The sequence below is a fragment of the Chionomys nivalis genome, chromosome 7 (genome assembly GCF_950005125.1).
Source record: "Chionomys nivalis chromosome 7, mChiNiv1.1, whole genome shotgun sequence".
Classification (NCBI taxonomy): domain Eukaryota; kingdom Metazoa; phylum Chordata; class Mammalia; order Rodentia; family Cricetidae; genus Chionomys; species Chionomys nivalis.
In genome coordinates, this window is record NC_080092.1 from 27,673,040 (window position 1) to 27,688,116 (window position 15,077).

A 15,077-nucleotide genomic window follows, 5' to 3' on the forward strand; every position below is an offset into this window, starting at 1 on the left:
CAGCATTCTCATCTTTAAGAGGAGAAGCTTCTAGGCCACACCTCCACCAGGGTTGGGGAACATGGGTGAGATTCTGCTTCTCAGGTCTAGCGCAGGAAGGAGCATTTGTAAATCTAAGTCATTATCCCGATGCTGTGGCAACAGATCCCCGCATTAAATAATATATCTTCTTTTCTGATGTTTCTATTTTCCTTTTTGTGTGTAATACGCTCTTTAAAAAATGAAAGAAAAATAACACATCCAAACATAAGTTTTTTTCACTAAAGTCTGGCAAGATAATCCCTCCCCCCATACAGACTATGAATATTCCAAGGTGCCCTGTTCCTACCCTAAAGAAATTTAGAAATTGAGCTTAAAGGATTTTGGAGGAGGAGCACAACCCTCCAATTGTATAGAAAGAACTCAGCAAATTGGCATCTTTCTATATAAACACATACATCTAAAGAGCCTCAGCAAACTGGCATTTCTCGCTCTAAAATGTCACAGGCTCCGTCCCCACGACCTCTTGATCTCTCTCTGATGACCTTTCCGTAGATGGCCAGGTTCATCTGGAACATCGTGGAGAGTTCTTCAGATGTAGAAAACGTGGCTGGTTACAGAGACATTTGTACAAGAATAGGGAAGTGTTGTTAAGTGAAGGAATATTCATGAATCTTATCTAAAAATACAGAAAACAATGCTGTCTCCACACTCAAGTGTGGCTGACAGCTCACAGGTGAACAGTCATCCTGGCCTGGGGTTACTTCTGAATTCTCTGCCCAGGGTGTGCTCCCTTTTCCTTTCTGCCTTATTCGTTTAGAGTCGGTCATTTGTGGCACGTTTAAAATCCGCCGACTAGCCTACTAGCTCCAGTTCTGTTTACCAGCCAACACTGAGGTTGGTCTCACATTAGGTTTTGATTTATTGAAAGATCTATCCCTCCTCATTCTCCCAGCTACTTCATCAGAAAATGTTTCAATCATGACCTGAAAATTAAAAGGTGGCATTCTTAATTAAATCAATAAGCTAATTGCTATATGGTAGCGATTTAATTTAGGGCTCCGGTTGTTCACCCTCCCAAGCCTGAGCGGGACATCCAGTGACTTCTGCCTAAGATCACATCTGTTAGCCTGAGAAACTTGAACATTTCATTTCCACTAATTGATTTCCTCAGAGCTCACAAATATAGTGTTAAATTCTCAAATAGGCCCTCAGATGGGACGATATTATCTGCATAAATGCAAATAAAACAATAAACACAGAGCCCAACTGATTTGAATTTTTGTCTCTGTAATATTTAATTATTCATAAACCACTCATGTTGAAAAATTCTGACAGAATAAAAAAAATAAAATAAGACATTCGGCTGGTGAACACTCTGTGGTATGGCAGCTAGTAACCAATAATGTTGTAACAAATGGCAATACTCCACTATATTTCACCCCTTTCTTGTTAACTGCCCCCCCAAACTCCCCACCTCTAAATACACATAATGATCGCATTTGCCAACGAGATTAATTTCCTTCGGTGGTGAGCCAGCAGGATTTCAAGTCTAAGAATATTTAAAAATCCAACCTCCGATGCAGGAATTTTGCAATTTAAATGGGTGTTATTATTGAGCGCATTCCCACATTTACAAATCCTAAGAGATGGATAAAAATGCTGGTCTCATTAAAAGAAAAAGTACAGTCTAGTAAACGTGGGGGAGAGCTCTGAGGTGTGGATGGGGCCTCTGCATTCTCCTCCAGGAGGCATCTGGCCCATTTGGAGCCAGGCTAGCTTGGGCTGGTGACAAAGGATCATTTCCTTCTGATGGCAACCCTTGCCTATGACTGATGTGACCCCTGTATTTCCAACTTTCCAACGTCATGAGGCCAAGCAGTATATCCTAGCAATTACCTCAGCTACTTTCCGAGTTCCAACTCGCTTATATGTTTTTTTAAAAGTCATAAGCCCCCTGACCTTCTATTATTCTGTCAATGACAAGATGGAAAGATGTGAAGAATTTTGTGTATCACAAAGCCATATGTGATGTTTATTAAGATGCAAGAGTATCTGGGACGTAGAGGCAAAGGAAAGGGTGTGTGTGAAAGCATTAGCTTTGGCACTGTGTGGGAAGTCTCTGTCTCCTAAGATAACCATGCCAAAGTGTTCTCAGTGCATATTCTCTGAGCCCCCACTATTGCCGACAGGATTCGCATTTGTCTCTGAGCACCCCCCCCCCCACTTATCTCACAAACGTTTATGGAAATCTCCGTGAGAAGGGAGAACTTGGAACCTGAATTTATAGTTATGTGTTTCTCACCAATGTTGCATGCGGTGGTGTTTTCGTTTACCTAGCTTTCTCCCTACTGGAGTCTATGTGGTAGTGCCTCCAGATCCAAGTCCATCCTTATAGATCCTGTAACCTAGTCACAGGGCTGTTTTTACCTTCGAGTCCCCCTTCCTCCTCATACATCTCATTCCTTCATCAGTGACCACATCTTCTCAAACTAGCTTCCCCCTGACCCGTCCATCTCCGGATCCCTTGTTAGAACCTTATTTCAGCCAGGGATGAAAGGCTTTCCCTAAAAAGCTCTCTGTGAAGTCCTCTCTGGTGTCGCTTCTGCCTCCTGAGAGATGACTGCACCCACCTTGATCCCTCTTGTGCTGTGCCATCCCTCCTAAGACGGGGTTGGGCTTTTGTTTTCTTGCCTGGGAAGAGGATGGAGAATCCGTGTCCTCCTCCACAGCATGCTTCACGTGTCGGGATCAACTGGACTGAACGAAAGGGATCGACCCCACACCCCTAGAAGCTGTCTGTTACACTAGCGACTCCATACTGCCGGGCATACAATAGGCCCACAGTAAATTCACGGAAGTCACTCACTTGAAGGTAGCACATGTTAAGTACCAAGTGACCAATGAAACTGGGCAGGGTTCCAAGCATTTAGGGAAAGCCCTCTCTAAGAATGGTCAGAGCAGAGTGAGCGGGTCAGATCTACAAAACCTCCTCATGTCTGGGTGTGATCCTCTCTTCTCTTTGTTCTCTCAGTCGTGCCATCCAGCCCCACCATGGCCTCATCTACAAGCCTCCCCTCCAACTGCAGCAGCTCCTCGGGCATCTTCTCCTTCTCACCAGCCAACATGGTCTCTGCCGTGAAACAGAAGAGTGCATTTGCACCCGTGGTTAGACCCCAGACCTCCCCGCCTCCCACCTGCACCAGCACCAATGGGAACAGCCTGCAAGGTAAGTTCTGGGCCCACAGCCAGGAGACTTTGGTCTCCCGAGGTCTGAAGCAGGTGTCTGGCTGTTAGCCCTGGACCCACCCGCATCTCTCTGCCTGCCTTGACTCCTCCGTTCCTTTGTGTTCAGACTTTTTGGTCCCAGCCACTACCCCTGCTCAAGTCTCCTCTGTGGCAATGTCTGAGACATCCTCTTTCTGTTCTAGGAACTCTGCTCAGGTTTAGGACTTGCCTGGAAACACTGTAACCATTTGCTAATGCCACCCCTCCCACACTCTCTGGTGTTGTCATCAGCAGACCAGAGCTGTGGAAATACTATCCTGTTTAACATGGCAGTCTTTCCTGGGATGGGCTTTCCCCTCAAGTAGGTCACTCAGCCTTCTCTTCTTGGTGCTTACGTCAGGGTGAAGCTGAGTAGGGAGGTGACAGGAGGGGACAGCTGCAGCCAATTCAGAGTCCAAGGTGAAGGCACCATGCACTCGTATAGCAAATGTCAGGGGCCTCTTGAGAACCACTGGGATATTCTGGTTCTCATTAAAATCATTCACTCTCCTTCCACTACACAATATGGGAAGTGGAAGAACCATCAGGCCTTGAGCTGACCTTTCTGTTCACGGTGTGATGGGGAGGCGGGAATCCAGCCGTAAAACATGTCTCTTTTTCTCATGTCTTCCTCTGTGCTTGGCTCGGTAAGTGGTGTTGGCCTCTGCGACCTCATGTGTCCCCCACAGCAGGATGACAGCACAAGTGCTCACAGCCCCTTCCTTACAGATGAGAAACCTCAAGGTGGGGACGTTGACTCCTCCCAGCTGGTGTATGGCCATCATTAGCTTCAATCTCAGGCTACAATCTTCATCTCCTTTTCAGAGTCCAACACTTGCCAAGAAGGCATCCCAGATTCCTAAGACAGCTTGCAGGGAAATCAGATCAATAAAATAATCAACCACCAATTACTGAGCACCAAACAGTATGGCAGGTGCCCTCTTAAGCGGGGGAACAGGCTTTATCTGTTTAATCCCCACAATGTCCTGATGAGGCATAGGGGCCATGAGGTCACTACAATACCAGGTGATGGAGTTTAGGGAGGGCGGATACTGGCCACAGACAGCAGGCAGACAGTGGAGGTGGAGGCTAATCAAAGCCACCAGGATTCTGTCCTTAATACCTGCCCTGCACAGCTCACCACAGAGCCTCGCTTCAGTGGCCAGCATGTCACTCAGAGGGTAATTGTGGAGGTCAGAGCATGATCAGAAGGGCAGTGACATGCCTGGGATTGCCCAGCTTCATTTCTCATGTGAATGTGGATGCCCACTTAACATATAGACGCATGCTGTGTTCTGCCTACTTTTTGTTGAGGTAAGCACACGCTGGTTCTCCCAAGATCTTCAGAATTCAGTACTACCCTCCCCCAGAACAGGTCCATTCAAGCTTAGTTCACACATAGTGATGACGTGGTGGAGTCCAGGTTGAACCTAAATGCTACAACTCCAGAGCCTAAGCAACCATATAGCATGGTGCCGCTCCTCCTCTAGCAGAACTTTGTAGAACATTCCTCAGAACCTGGAGGTAAACTGCTTGGCATAACGAAGTTAGTTAGTGCCCAGAGTGACTTGCCATTAATGGGGCATGCACTTACTCACTGTTCATCGTCTTAAAGAAAAGAGGGAAATGTTTTACTCTAGAGCTACATCTCAGGCCAGGTAGACAAGCTAGAAATATCTTGACCCTAATATTCATGCCAGCTTTACTCTCTATCAGCTAAAAATAAATACCTTCCCTCATTATACCCCTAGCTAGAACAACTATAATTTCATGCAGATTGAAGTAACGATGATACATACGGGAGAGAGTAAAGTCGCCACTCTTATATTTTTGGTTGTGAGTCTGGCTTTTAACAACTCAGCCATCTCTCCAGCCCTAAAGTTACCATTCTTAAACTGATGGTCTCAACTTTGGCTAGTGTCTTAGTTGAGGTTACTATTGCTGTGATAAAACACCATGACCAAAACAAGTTGGGGGAAAGGGTTTATCTGGCTCACACTCCCACATCACTGTTCATCACTGAAGGAAGTCAGGACAGAAACTCAAACAGCAGGAACCTGGCGGCAGGAGCTGATGCAGAGGCCATGGAAGAGTGTTGTTTACTGGCTTGCTCCCCATGGCTTGTTCAGCCTGATTTCTTATAGGACCCAGGACCACCAGCCCTGAGTTGGCAACAACCACAATAAGCTGGGCCCTCCCACACACATCAATCATTAATTTAAAAATTGCGCTATAGGCTTGCCTGCAGCTGTATCTTATGGAGATATTTTTTTCAATTGGGGTTCCCTTCTGTCAAATTACTCCAGCTTGTGCAAAGTCGACATAAAACAAACAAACACAGAGTTGCTATCAGGGGCAAAGTACAAGGAGGCTTGCGGTTAACAGTAAAGAGGTGTTGAATTTAGAAAGCCCAGACACATTCATCTTCCTGGATTTGCTGTACATGACCTCACCTTCCCATCTAGTTGAATGTGTCCCTCATGGGACATTGTTTCTAGACTCTCCTAGAACCCAGACTGTATTTCTTCTCCCAATACTGTCATACACCAAATACCCCACACTTTGAAGACAAGACACCACTGGAATTACAAATGTCTGAACAGGACACATTTAGACTGTTGACATATTTAAAGGCCTATTCACCTCCAACTACCACTGTTAATTGAACATCCTCCTGTTCTGTAAAAGGCTGCTCCTTAACCAACTACCCCTTTTGCCAGCAGGAGACAGGCACCATGGCTGAGTGTGGTGGTGAGGAGCAAGAGAGGGCTTGCCTCCAGTCTGGCTTATGCAATGACACAAGACTTCCTCCCTGTGGCTCTTTTCGGTGGCTGCTTAGTCCATCCACTTTGTAGATGTGGACACAGAGATGTGGAGCTGAGATGGCTTGTCTGCAGTCACTCAACTAGCAGCTAAGGAAACCTCAGGCTTGAACCTCAAACATTCACTCTACGGTGCTGTGTCTCCAGAGCTGTGGTTGAGCTGCCAGGCTAGGTCCATGTGAAGGACCAAGGTCTATCAACCTCAGAAACTGACCCTGTTTGGGGAGATGCAATATCCAGGTTAGAGAGGCAGATCTACCCAAGAGATTCTGGCTCCCAGTCATGGGCTGCAGAGGCAAGGACCATGAAGCTAAATCAGACCATTTCATGGTCAAGTTGCCTTTGTACTGTTTCTCATGATGAGTAGTGACTAGATTCTAGCCTAGGGAGAAAGAGCATTGTTCTAAGCTGAGAAGCACCCATGTAAGCAGTCAAGTCCCGGATGATATGTGGCATTCATAACAAGGTTCAACCATGCCAGGTCTCAGTACCATAAGGAAGAAGAAAGCAAAATCTCGAGGCCTTTGTTCCTAGTCCCATGCCTCTTTGTATCTATTTTGTGGTTTACAAAGTTGGTTGTGTCTCTCCTACAAGGGAGACTTTTGAAAACGTGAGAAGAAACATTTGTAGGACAAAGCAACGCTTACCTCAATACTCCTTGATCCTCAGGAGATGGTTTGGTGAAGAAGTCAAACTATTGTGGTCGAATTTAGAAAGTAGTTCTTACTGGGTTGCTATTGTAGAGAGCTGTGCCCTTTATCACAGGCTCCAAGACATCCTGCAGAGAAACAGAAATGACTGTAGACAGCCCTCAGTTTCCAGCGGGACATAGTTTCAAGGCTCCTATAGATACGCAAATGCATGGATACTCAGGCCTCTTATATAAATGGTGTAGTGTCTGTATATGAACTTCAAATCATCTGTGCTACTTATCGTACTTAATACAGTGTAACACCACACAAATAGCTCTTATGCTATAATTCAGGAAATAGTAACAATAAAAAGGTTTCTATATGCTCTGTATAGTTGCAATTGTTTGGATTTTTAAATACTTATTTTTAATTGGGCTGATGATATGTCTCAGTGTCTAAAGTGGCTTGCTGTGCAAATAGAAAAACCTGAGTTCAGGTCCCAGAACGCATGCATAATCTGGTTGTAGTTGGATGTGGCTGTGACCCTAGTATAGCATGGGAGGAACAGAGGAGATGGGTGGGTCCCTGTAGCTTGCTGACCTAACCAGTCTAGTTAAAACAGCAAGCCAGGTAAGAGAGATCCTGTCTCAAAAATGTGGCAAAAAAACAATAAAGGAATACATTTGGTATTTACCTTTGGTACACACACACACGCATGCAACACACACATACATACACACATACTTATTAGCATAATAGTTTTACATACTTATGATCTACATGTGGCGTTCATGTGTATGTGCGTGTGTCCATATGCAGTATGTTAGTGTATCTTTTACATGGGATATTTGTAAGGCAAGGGAACTCTCTCTACTAGCTATTTTGAAATATTTGGTTGATGGCTGTCCATTAGGCTCCTGTGCCATTAGAAGTTACCTGTCCTCTGGACCCACTAATTATCATTTTGCCCTCTGGCCCACTTTCCAGCTCTGGCAAACACCAAACACATCCTAGTCTCTGCTTCTATGAGATCAACTCTGTAGCTTCTCTGTGTCCTGTCATTCTGTGCCCGACTCATTTTGCTTATGGATATGTCCCTCCTCACATTGCTGCTATGCAGCCGCCGAGTCCATGAATATAGGCAGAGCCAACCGTCTGTGTGGTCTGTTCCATGCATTTGCCTGCAGAGTTATTTCCCGTGTAACTCAGGCCAATGAGTACCATGTGAAAAGCTCTGGAAACTGCTGCTTCCATCTGAATCGACAAATAAAGTATAGAAAAGGCTCCATCCACTACTACTGAGATGAAGTCACTGATAACTCTTGACCCTAGACTCCCAAGCAAGTCTGCCTTTATAGACCAAGGGCTTGAGTCACCAGCTCTGCTCAGCCCCATTCTATGGAAACTCATGTCCTTTCTCTTCTAAAATTGTTGCCCTTCAGAGCCCAAGTCCTATGCAAGGACTTCAGAGTCAGGAAAGGGCTGTCACATGCCATCAGAATGACCACTGACTAAAACAAGATCAAAGGCATGTTGTAGAAGTAGTAACCATAGCTTGTATAACCTATACCTTGTTGACAGTCAGTCTCCTTTTGGCCCTAAGTACCATGCACCTCAGTACCAACCCTTACAAAACTGTTTTTTTCCTCTATGGACATATTCAGTGTGTGGAAGATCTTGCCACCCCACACCTGATCAGCTCACAATTTTTGGGAGAGTTCAGGGAAAGATTTCTTCTCCCTCCTCATTTAACCTTTCCCAGTGCCATGGAGATTTCCATCTTTGTCTTAGTTCTTATCAAAATGGGAAACCTTCAAGGTGAAATATATTGCCTTTCAACACAATGGCCCTGGGGGTTCCCCCCAGAAAACCACCCAGTGCTGGGGACCGTGGCCGAGCCACTGCGGTCTGGTGATGATGTCTTGGCATAGAATGCTGGGAATGTGGAGTCTCATGGGAATCTGCCTGGGCTCTACTTGAGCAAGTCAAGCATACCATCAGTATTTCTGGTACATTCCAAGCCTCCAATCCCATCCCTCTCACCCACATCGTTAATTTCTAGACTGCAGGACAGCTCTTCGACCCAGGATTGTCCTGTAGTCACACAATGGGTTTCTTAATAGGAGGGCTTCTTTTGTGGTGCCCAGACTCAAGTCATAGACAGCTAGCATTTGGTGTATAAAAGGTCCTGGGAAAATGAAGGGTGCTATACCCCTTTATAAAAACTTGTAAGTACTTGTGGGCCTTGTATGAGGGATGAGAGAGCTTCCGTTACATTCTGTGAGCTGGTCTAGAAGAGCTGGCAGCATGGGGACAAGCCATGCCCATCCCATAGGGCCCCTCACGTATATCTGATCTCAATGCCAGCTATTTGCAAACGTATATAAGCCAGAAGACCATGTTTGAAAAAGTCTATAATTCTCAACTCTCTTCAAAGAATTCAGAAGCCTACTTGGGCCAGAATCCCAGGACAGCACAGCCCCTCTGCAGAAGGCATTCCCTCTGCCATATCCCCTCCATTCCTGCCCAGGGGGACTCTGCTCACTCACGTGCCAGCTGGTCTCTCAAGACTATGGGGTTTTTAGAGAAGTGTGCCAGCACACCAGTGATCTTGGAGGGGAACTTTCAATGAGGGCCCATGAAGAAGCTTAATCTAATCAATCTACAAATTATCAAAGTAACAAAACACTGTTTGGGTTTTTCTTTCTTTCTTCTTTCTTTCTTTCTTTCTTTCTTTCTTTCTTTCTTCCTTTCTCTTTTTCTTTCTTTTTTTTTTTTAAATTCAGTATAGCCTGAATTAATTTTAATCAACAACAACAACAAAATCCCAAAGGAGTTCTTGAGATAAAAGAGCAGGAGTTTTGTCAACCATCTGATTGACTTTAGGCCATACTGACACTGCTTTGGTTGTCCCAGGGCAGAGCCTGCCTGCTCTTTCACACCCGCACACAGTATGGATTTCTGTAAAATAGAAGAAAGACTAGCTTCACTGGCCACAGGTTTTATGTTCCTGCTACCTAAAAGAAGGGTAGAGGATCCACCTGGAGCCTGGATGCAAAGACACTTGGGGCAATGTCACACTGAGACTGAGAGACAACACCCCCCCACTGCTATCCTTGCTCTTGGGGCTGCAGCGTCTGAAACTCACAAGGCTGGGGTTTAAATGCTAAGCTCCAAAGTTCAGTGAAATCTAGGGCTCACCCAGCTCTTAAGGAGGCTGCTTTTCCAACTGATCCCAAATCTTCGGAGTGGGGTGGGGGGCTTAAGTCAGGCTGCATTTGGCAGAAAATGACTTCCTGTTTCTAAGAAAGAAAGGCTTATGGGGGCTCAGGAAAGGACTCCAGGAGCTTCTGGACTGCAAAAGGCTCTTGCAAAACAACACTTGGATGATTTACGTGTAAATGAATCAGAAACATGTGGATTGAATTTCCTTGCGAATACAGATGGGTTTAAAAATTAACGGAAAAAGTGTTTGGCAAAATACTTTTGGGTTTTTTCTTTTAATTGAATCTAAAATGTCAGGGGTTGGAGTAGGGAAGCAAAAATAATGTGGGGGGGCACATGGCCTGGCCTCCCTCTGTCCATCTGTGCTAGCGGGATTCCTTTATTTTTAAGGTTCGTTTTTTTCCCCAGACATGATGGTTCAGATAAAGGAAGAGAAAGAAGGCCACTTTGTCCTGCACTAATCATTGCTAATAAGAACATTCACTTCAGTTTAGACTTGTCAATAAGAAGAAGGGAAGGCTTTTACTCTGATGTCATTGGGAGCCAAAGAGGCTATGTCTTTGGTTTCAATGGAAGCATCTTTCTTGTCTTGGTACATTTCCAAGTTGCCACCCTGTCTTAATTTTTCTACAGTGGTCCCCTGTTTCTCGCATCCTTTATGTTAAGTGTGCCCTGTGCAATGGTGTCTATTGGGTATATGGGAAAGCACAGACCAGAGAATTGTCTGTGAAACTGAACCATGGGAAAAAGCTTTGGTAGGTTCATGATCAGATCCAACCTGTCCTCAGGTTAGACCAAGCCTAAAGTTAGAGCCAGGCTCCACACTTCTTCTATATCTAATTATATTCAAATCTCCAGTAACTCTTGAGTGCTGCAGATGACTGCAGGTTCTGGCCAAGGAGGCTGAGGGTCAGGAAGACAATTAACTATCCCAGGGGAGCATACTCAGAGATGGGTAGGTGAGAGGCAGTGTTTTCTAAACACCACTTGCTGCTTCTCACTCCAAACCCTCTGAAAGAATTCGGGTTGACCAGAAACAGGTCTTCCTTTAGCAGACTACACTTCTTTCTGGGACTTATGGTCATTATGGTCATTCCAGAAATCCCGAGAGAAGCCATAGTAGAAAGGACATTCTACATTTTCAGGCAAATACATTTTCTCCTGTGACTCCATGTTCCCTCCGGGCTTCATTCTCCTAGTGAACAATGCCTGCTGGGGCTGGCATCCCCTTTTCCAGCGCGGGCTGAATGGAAGGCCCTCAGATGGTGACTCTGTTGCTTAATTTTCATGCTAATACAGAACATACGGAGAGCCTGGAGAAACCGTTGGCTGTTCCAGCGGGCCATTTCTGTATTTCATATTTGGGACGTGACGGGAGGGAAGGCAGAGTGACAAACTGAAAATTCTCACTATTTTGCAAAGTCTGAAGCTGCAACTTTCCCAATGGTATTCAAGCTATGCAACTTTCCAGTTCTGTCTTAAAATTGAAGTCAGATTTGGGGGAAATGTTTAGGATACTCTCTTCTGTTATAGTGACATATGCAGGCAGATATAATTTTCAATAAGGCTTATGTATCTTTTATGACAAAAATTTACTCCTGGGAAGAGGCAAGGACATCCGGTTAATAGTCAATCAACATTGTCATGTGTGGGTTGTTTTTTATTGTTGCCCCTGTCCTTGACAAACTGTTGGAGTGCAAAGCCACTGACTTCTGTCTTTTCTTTTCATAGCGATATCTGGCATGATTGTTCCTCCCATGTGAAAGAATTGCCTTGAAGAATTTTGTTAATGAAGAGGTTGGATTCTGCTACGAAAGTAATCTGATATGAGTCCCAGAGTGGAACTTTTAACTCAGGCCTTTTTAAGAGGAATCATACAATAACTGCAGATTTTTAAACAAAATCACCGACCTTGCAAAATGCTGAAATTGGAAAGGGGATCTGCCACAGCAGGGTGTTGGTTAAACTTGTACCCCCAAGTATCTGGGGGATATATTTATTCTGTATTGATAAAAGCAAAACCACGGTTTCTTTTTTCTTTTTCTTTTTCTTTTTTTTTTTAAGCTTTAACTCTGCAATCATTTGTCTTTTATAAACCATAAAGCTACACCCAAGGGCCACAATGACTAAGACTCCATGTTCTAATTTATGATGTTTTTAAAGCTGTGTAAGGGGAGAATGAAGTGGTGAGATATTTACAAAAAAAGCTAGAAGGAAAAAAAAAAGAAAAAAGGTAAAAAAAAATTAAAAAAAAGCTTGTATGGGACAGAATAGGAATGCCAGTTAGATTTTTTTAGAAAACTAAGGGTCGGCTTTTGCGCCTTAAAGCATATCAATGGTAGTTAGCTCGGACAGTGCATTCTTGATATCTAACTTAACACGCCATCCCTTAGCAGTTCTGCAAGCTTCTTTCTCTTTTGTATGGTTGTCTTAAGTAACTGTGTAAATAAACGCAGCCTGGAAAGTTACCAAGCGACATACATGATCACATTTTCCCCTTGTACTCAGAAAATCCAGTGCCTCTAGACAGATTGCTAAAAAAGAAAAAGAAAAAAAAAGGAAAAAAAAAAAAAAGCAACGCAAAACAAAGCAAAACAAAAAATCTCCCTGCATCTTTTAACCCGATCTCATTCTTATGTCAACTTCTTCCGAAGCCAGTGGCCTCAGAGCGGAGTGGCCCGTACACCGAGTGAGAGATTCCTTTAAGACTTCATGGAACAGGGTCCAGGCACAGAATTCCAAATAAGCCCTCCAGGTTACCAAGCTGAAATCTCACTCACACGCCGCCATCAAGAGATTCGAGCTTACTCCTGCTAGAATCCTTAATGCTAACTCTATATCCAGGCTCCAAAAAGAAAGGAAAAAAAAAAAAAAAAAAGAAAAAAAGAAAAAGAAAAAAAAAGGAAAAGAAAACTCAGACAAAGCAAACTGACAAAGGCAGGCAAGTAGGCGGGCTGTTTGGGTTCCCGAATCACACAGGGGCCTGGACCACAGAGACCCTGGCGTGGTTGTTGTAAAGTTACAAATTCAATCAACAGGTAAAGTGCTTTGGGGTTCAGAATGAAAGGAAACTGGGAAAGAGGAAGAGAAAGGGGAGGCCTTGAACTCAGCTTTCTGTGGGAATTTTTGCTTTCAACTGGGAAGTGTTCTTAAAAGAAAGAATCCTTAGCAAAGAGACAGCCAGGGAGGCTCTGGGGGATGGGGGCGGGGTGGGGGGGGGTGGAGGGTGGGGGGTGGGGCACGGGCCTGGCTGACTTTTCTTTGCCCTTCGGTTTCTGTATGTAGTTATAAATACTGTAGATTTTTTTTTGTGATTTTTTTTGCCAAAGTTGTTTTATTTATACATTTTAATGTCTGAAGATGGTTTTAGAACTCACGAAAAAGAAACGATTTTACTGCATATTTTGCAAAGAAATAAAAAGCGCACTACCTTTAGCTAGCACGTACTTGCAAAGTTAACTCAAACGCTTTTTGTTTGTCTGTTTTAATGGGGATTTTGTAAAATATCCATATAAATAATGTATTTATCTTTGGAATTTGTACATTGCCTTTTCTCTCCTCCCACCCCCCAAGCCCCAGTTTATTATTTGTGTGTGTGTGTATTTGCTTTGTGAACAGTGCGTATAGTTTGGTCACCTATGATTGTATTGGCTGTTTCAATGTGATTTTTAAACAATTCATTTATAGGTATTTTTAGTATTGTTTCAAACCATGCTTCATTTTTTTTATTTCCACCCAAAAGCCATTGTCTATTTTTGTATTATTTGTAAGTTAAGAAGTTTTTTCCAATATATGGCAAAAAAAATAGTAGCATATTATTCTTGTAGCATTTAGTTCTGTAGATTTAAAATATGATGTATCCTTTGCTTTGGAAGCATACAAAAATGCTGTTTTACTCTATTAATATGCATGGAATCTCTCCCTTTGGAGTGACGCATTTTGTGCATTAAATTTGGGGGAGAAACTTCATAGAGATCAATGAACATACTTTCTTTCTTAAGTCTGCTTGTATATTCTCTGTCTTTCACATAAATATAAACCAGCAGATTGGATGCCTTAACAATGCGATCATATTCATCTCACCTGTACATTGTACTGTGCACCCCAACTGTCAGTCATCACTAACATTTAAGAAAAAAAAGAAAAAGAAGAAAAAAAACAAAGAAATTGAAAAGCACAAAAGAACTGTTTTGTTACTTTCAGACAATGACAATGTTACTTTTTCTAGTAGAGCAAGCGACCATTAACAAGGATGCTGCAACCGTGCATGCCCCGTGTGGATTTCAATGGTTTTCACTAGACTGTCAAGAGTGCGGATTTTTATGGGTTGGGGAGGGCAGGGGAGGGGAGTTGGGGAGGTTGGTAAGGGAGGGGAGGGAGGAAAGCTGATTTTTCATGGTGAGAAATAATAATAATGATAACTGATAATAATAATAATAAAAAGAAACTGGAAAAAAATATAAGCAAGGTTTAGCATTGCTTCTCCGTACTCAGAAAGGTTGTCTGAATTCGTGTGGTAAGCGCTGGTCTGAGGATGTCTAAGGTCTAAAGCCATATTTTGTCTGGTGAGCCAGATGCCAGTCTGCAAAGGAACAAGCGGTGAGCCGGTGAGATGTCCAGCTCAGACCCTGACAAAAGATGCCACCAATCTGTTAGCCATGTGCCATGGTGAGAACTTCACTGGAAAGCCCAAAGAGCCTTTAAAGAGAAATGTGTATCATTTGTGTTCTGTTGTTTATGTTTGATTAGATGATGGAGAAGCGTTCTGGTTCCAGGAACCATTTTCTTCTACACAAAATGTTGTTTTCAAGTTCCTTTAAGACACAGCCCCCCTAAATACAGAATATGGCTTTAAAAAAGAAGATGGAGTAGAGAATTCAATTCAGATTTCAGTTTTGGGGGAAGAGCCCTGCCTCTGGATGACTGTATGTGCATATGCCACGCCCGGCCTCACAATGTAGGATGCAGCTTCATGAACTCATCTGTCAATCTACTAACCTTTCACCTTCTTATCAAAACTTTTGCAACAGACACACACTGTACAGTCAATTGTTAGAGCACTTAACTACTGTAGAGATTGTTATAATTTTCTTTTTCTTTCCTTTTATTTTTCTTTTTGCAAAAAAAAAAAAACCTCAAGCTGTAAAAACTT

The 15,077-nt window shown here is 43.5% G+C and overlaps 1 protein-coding gene across 3 annotated transcripts in view; it reads left to right on the forward strand.

Moving 5' to 3' along the window:
* The window catches only part of Ebf1 (EBF transcription factor 1), a 388,250-nt gene extending 375,135 nt beyond the window's left edge, over positions 1-13,115 (forward strand). For all 3 annotated transcript variants that reach the window (XM_057775435.1, XM_057775436.1, XM_057775438.1), the window contains exons 15-16: positions 3,014-3,208; positions 11,657-13,115. In XM_057775435.1, coding sequence (XP_057631418.1) covers positions 3,014-3,208; positions 11,657-11,688 — 227 coding nt within the window. In that variant the 3' untranslated portion in view covers positions 11,689-13,115. The remainder of the gene's footprint in view (positions 1-3,013; positions 3,209-11,656) is intronic.
* The last annotated feature ends 1,962 nt before the right edge of the window (positions 13,116-15,077 follow it).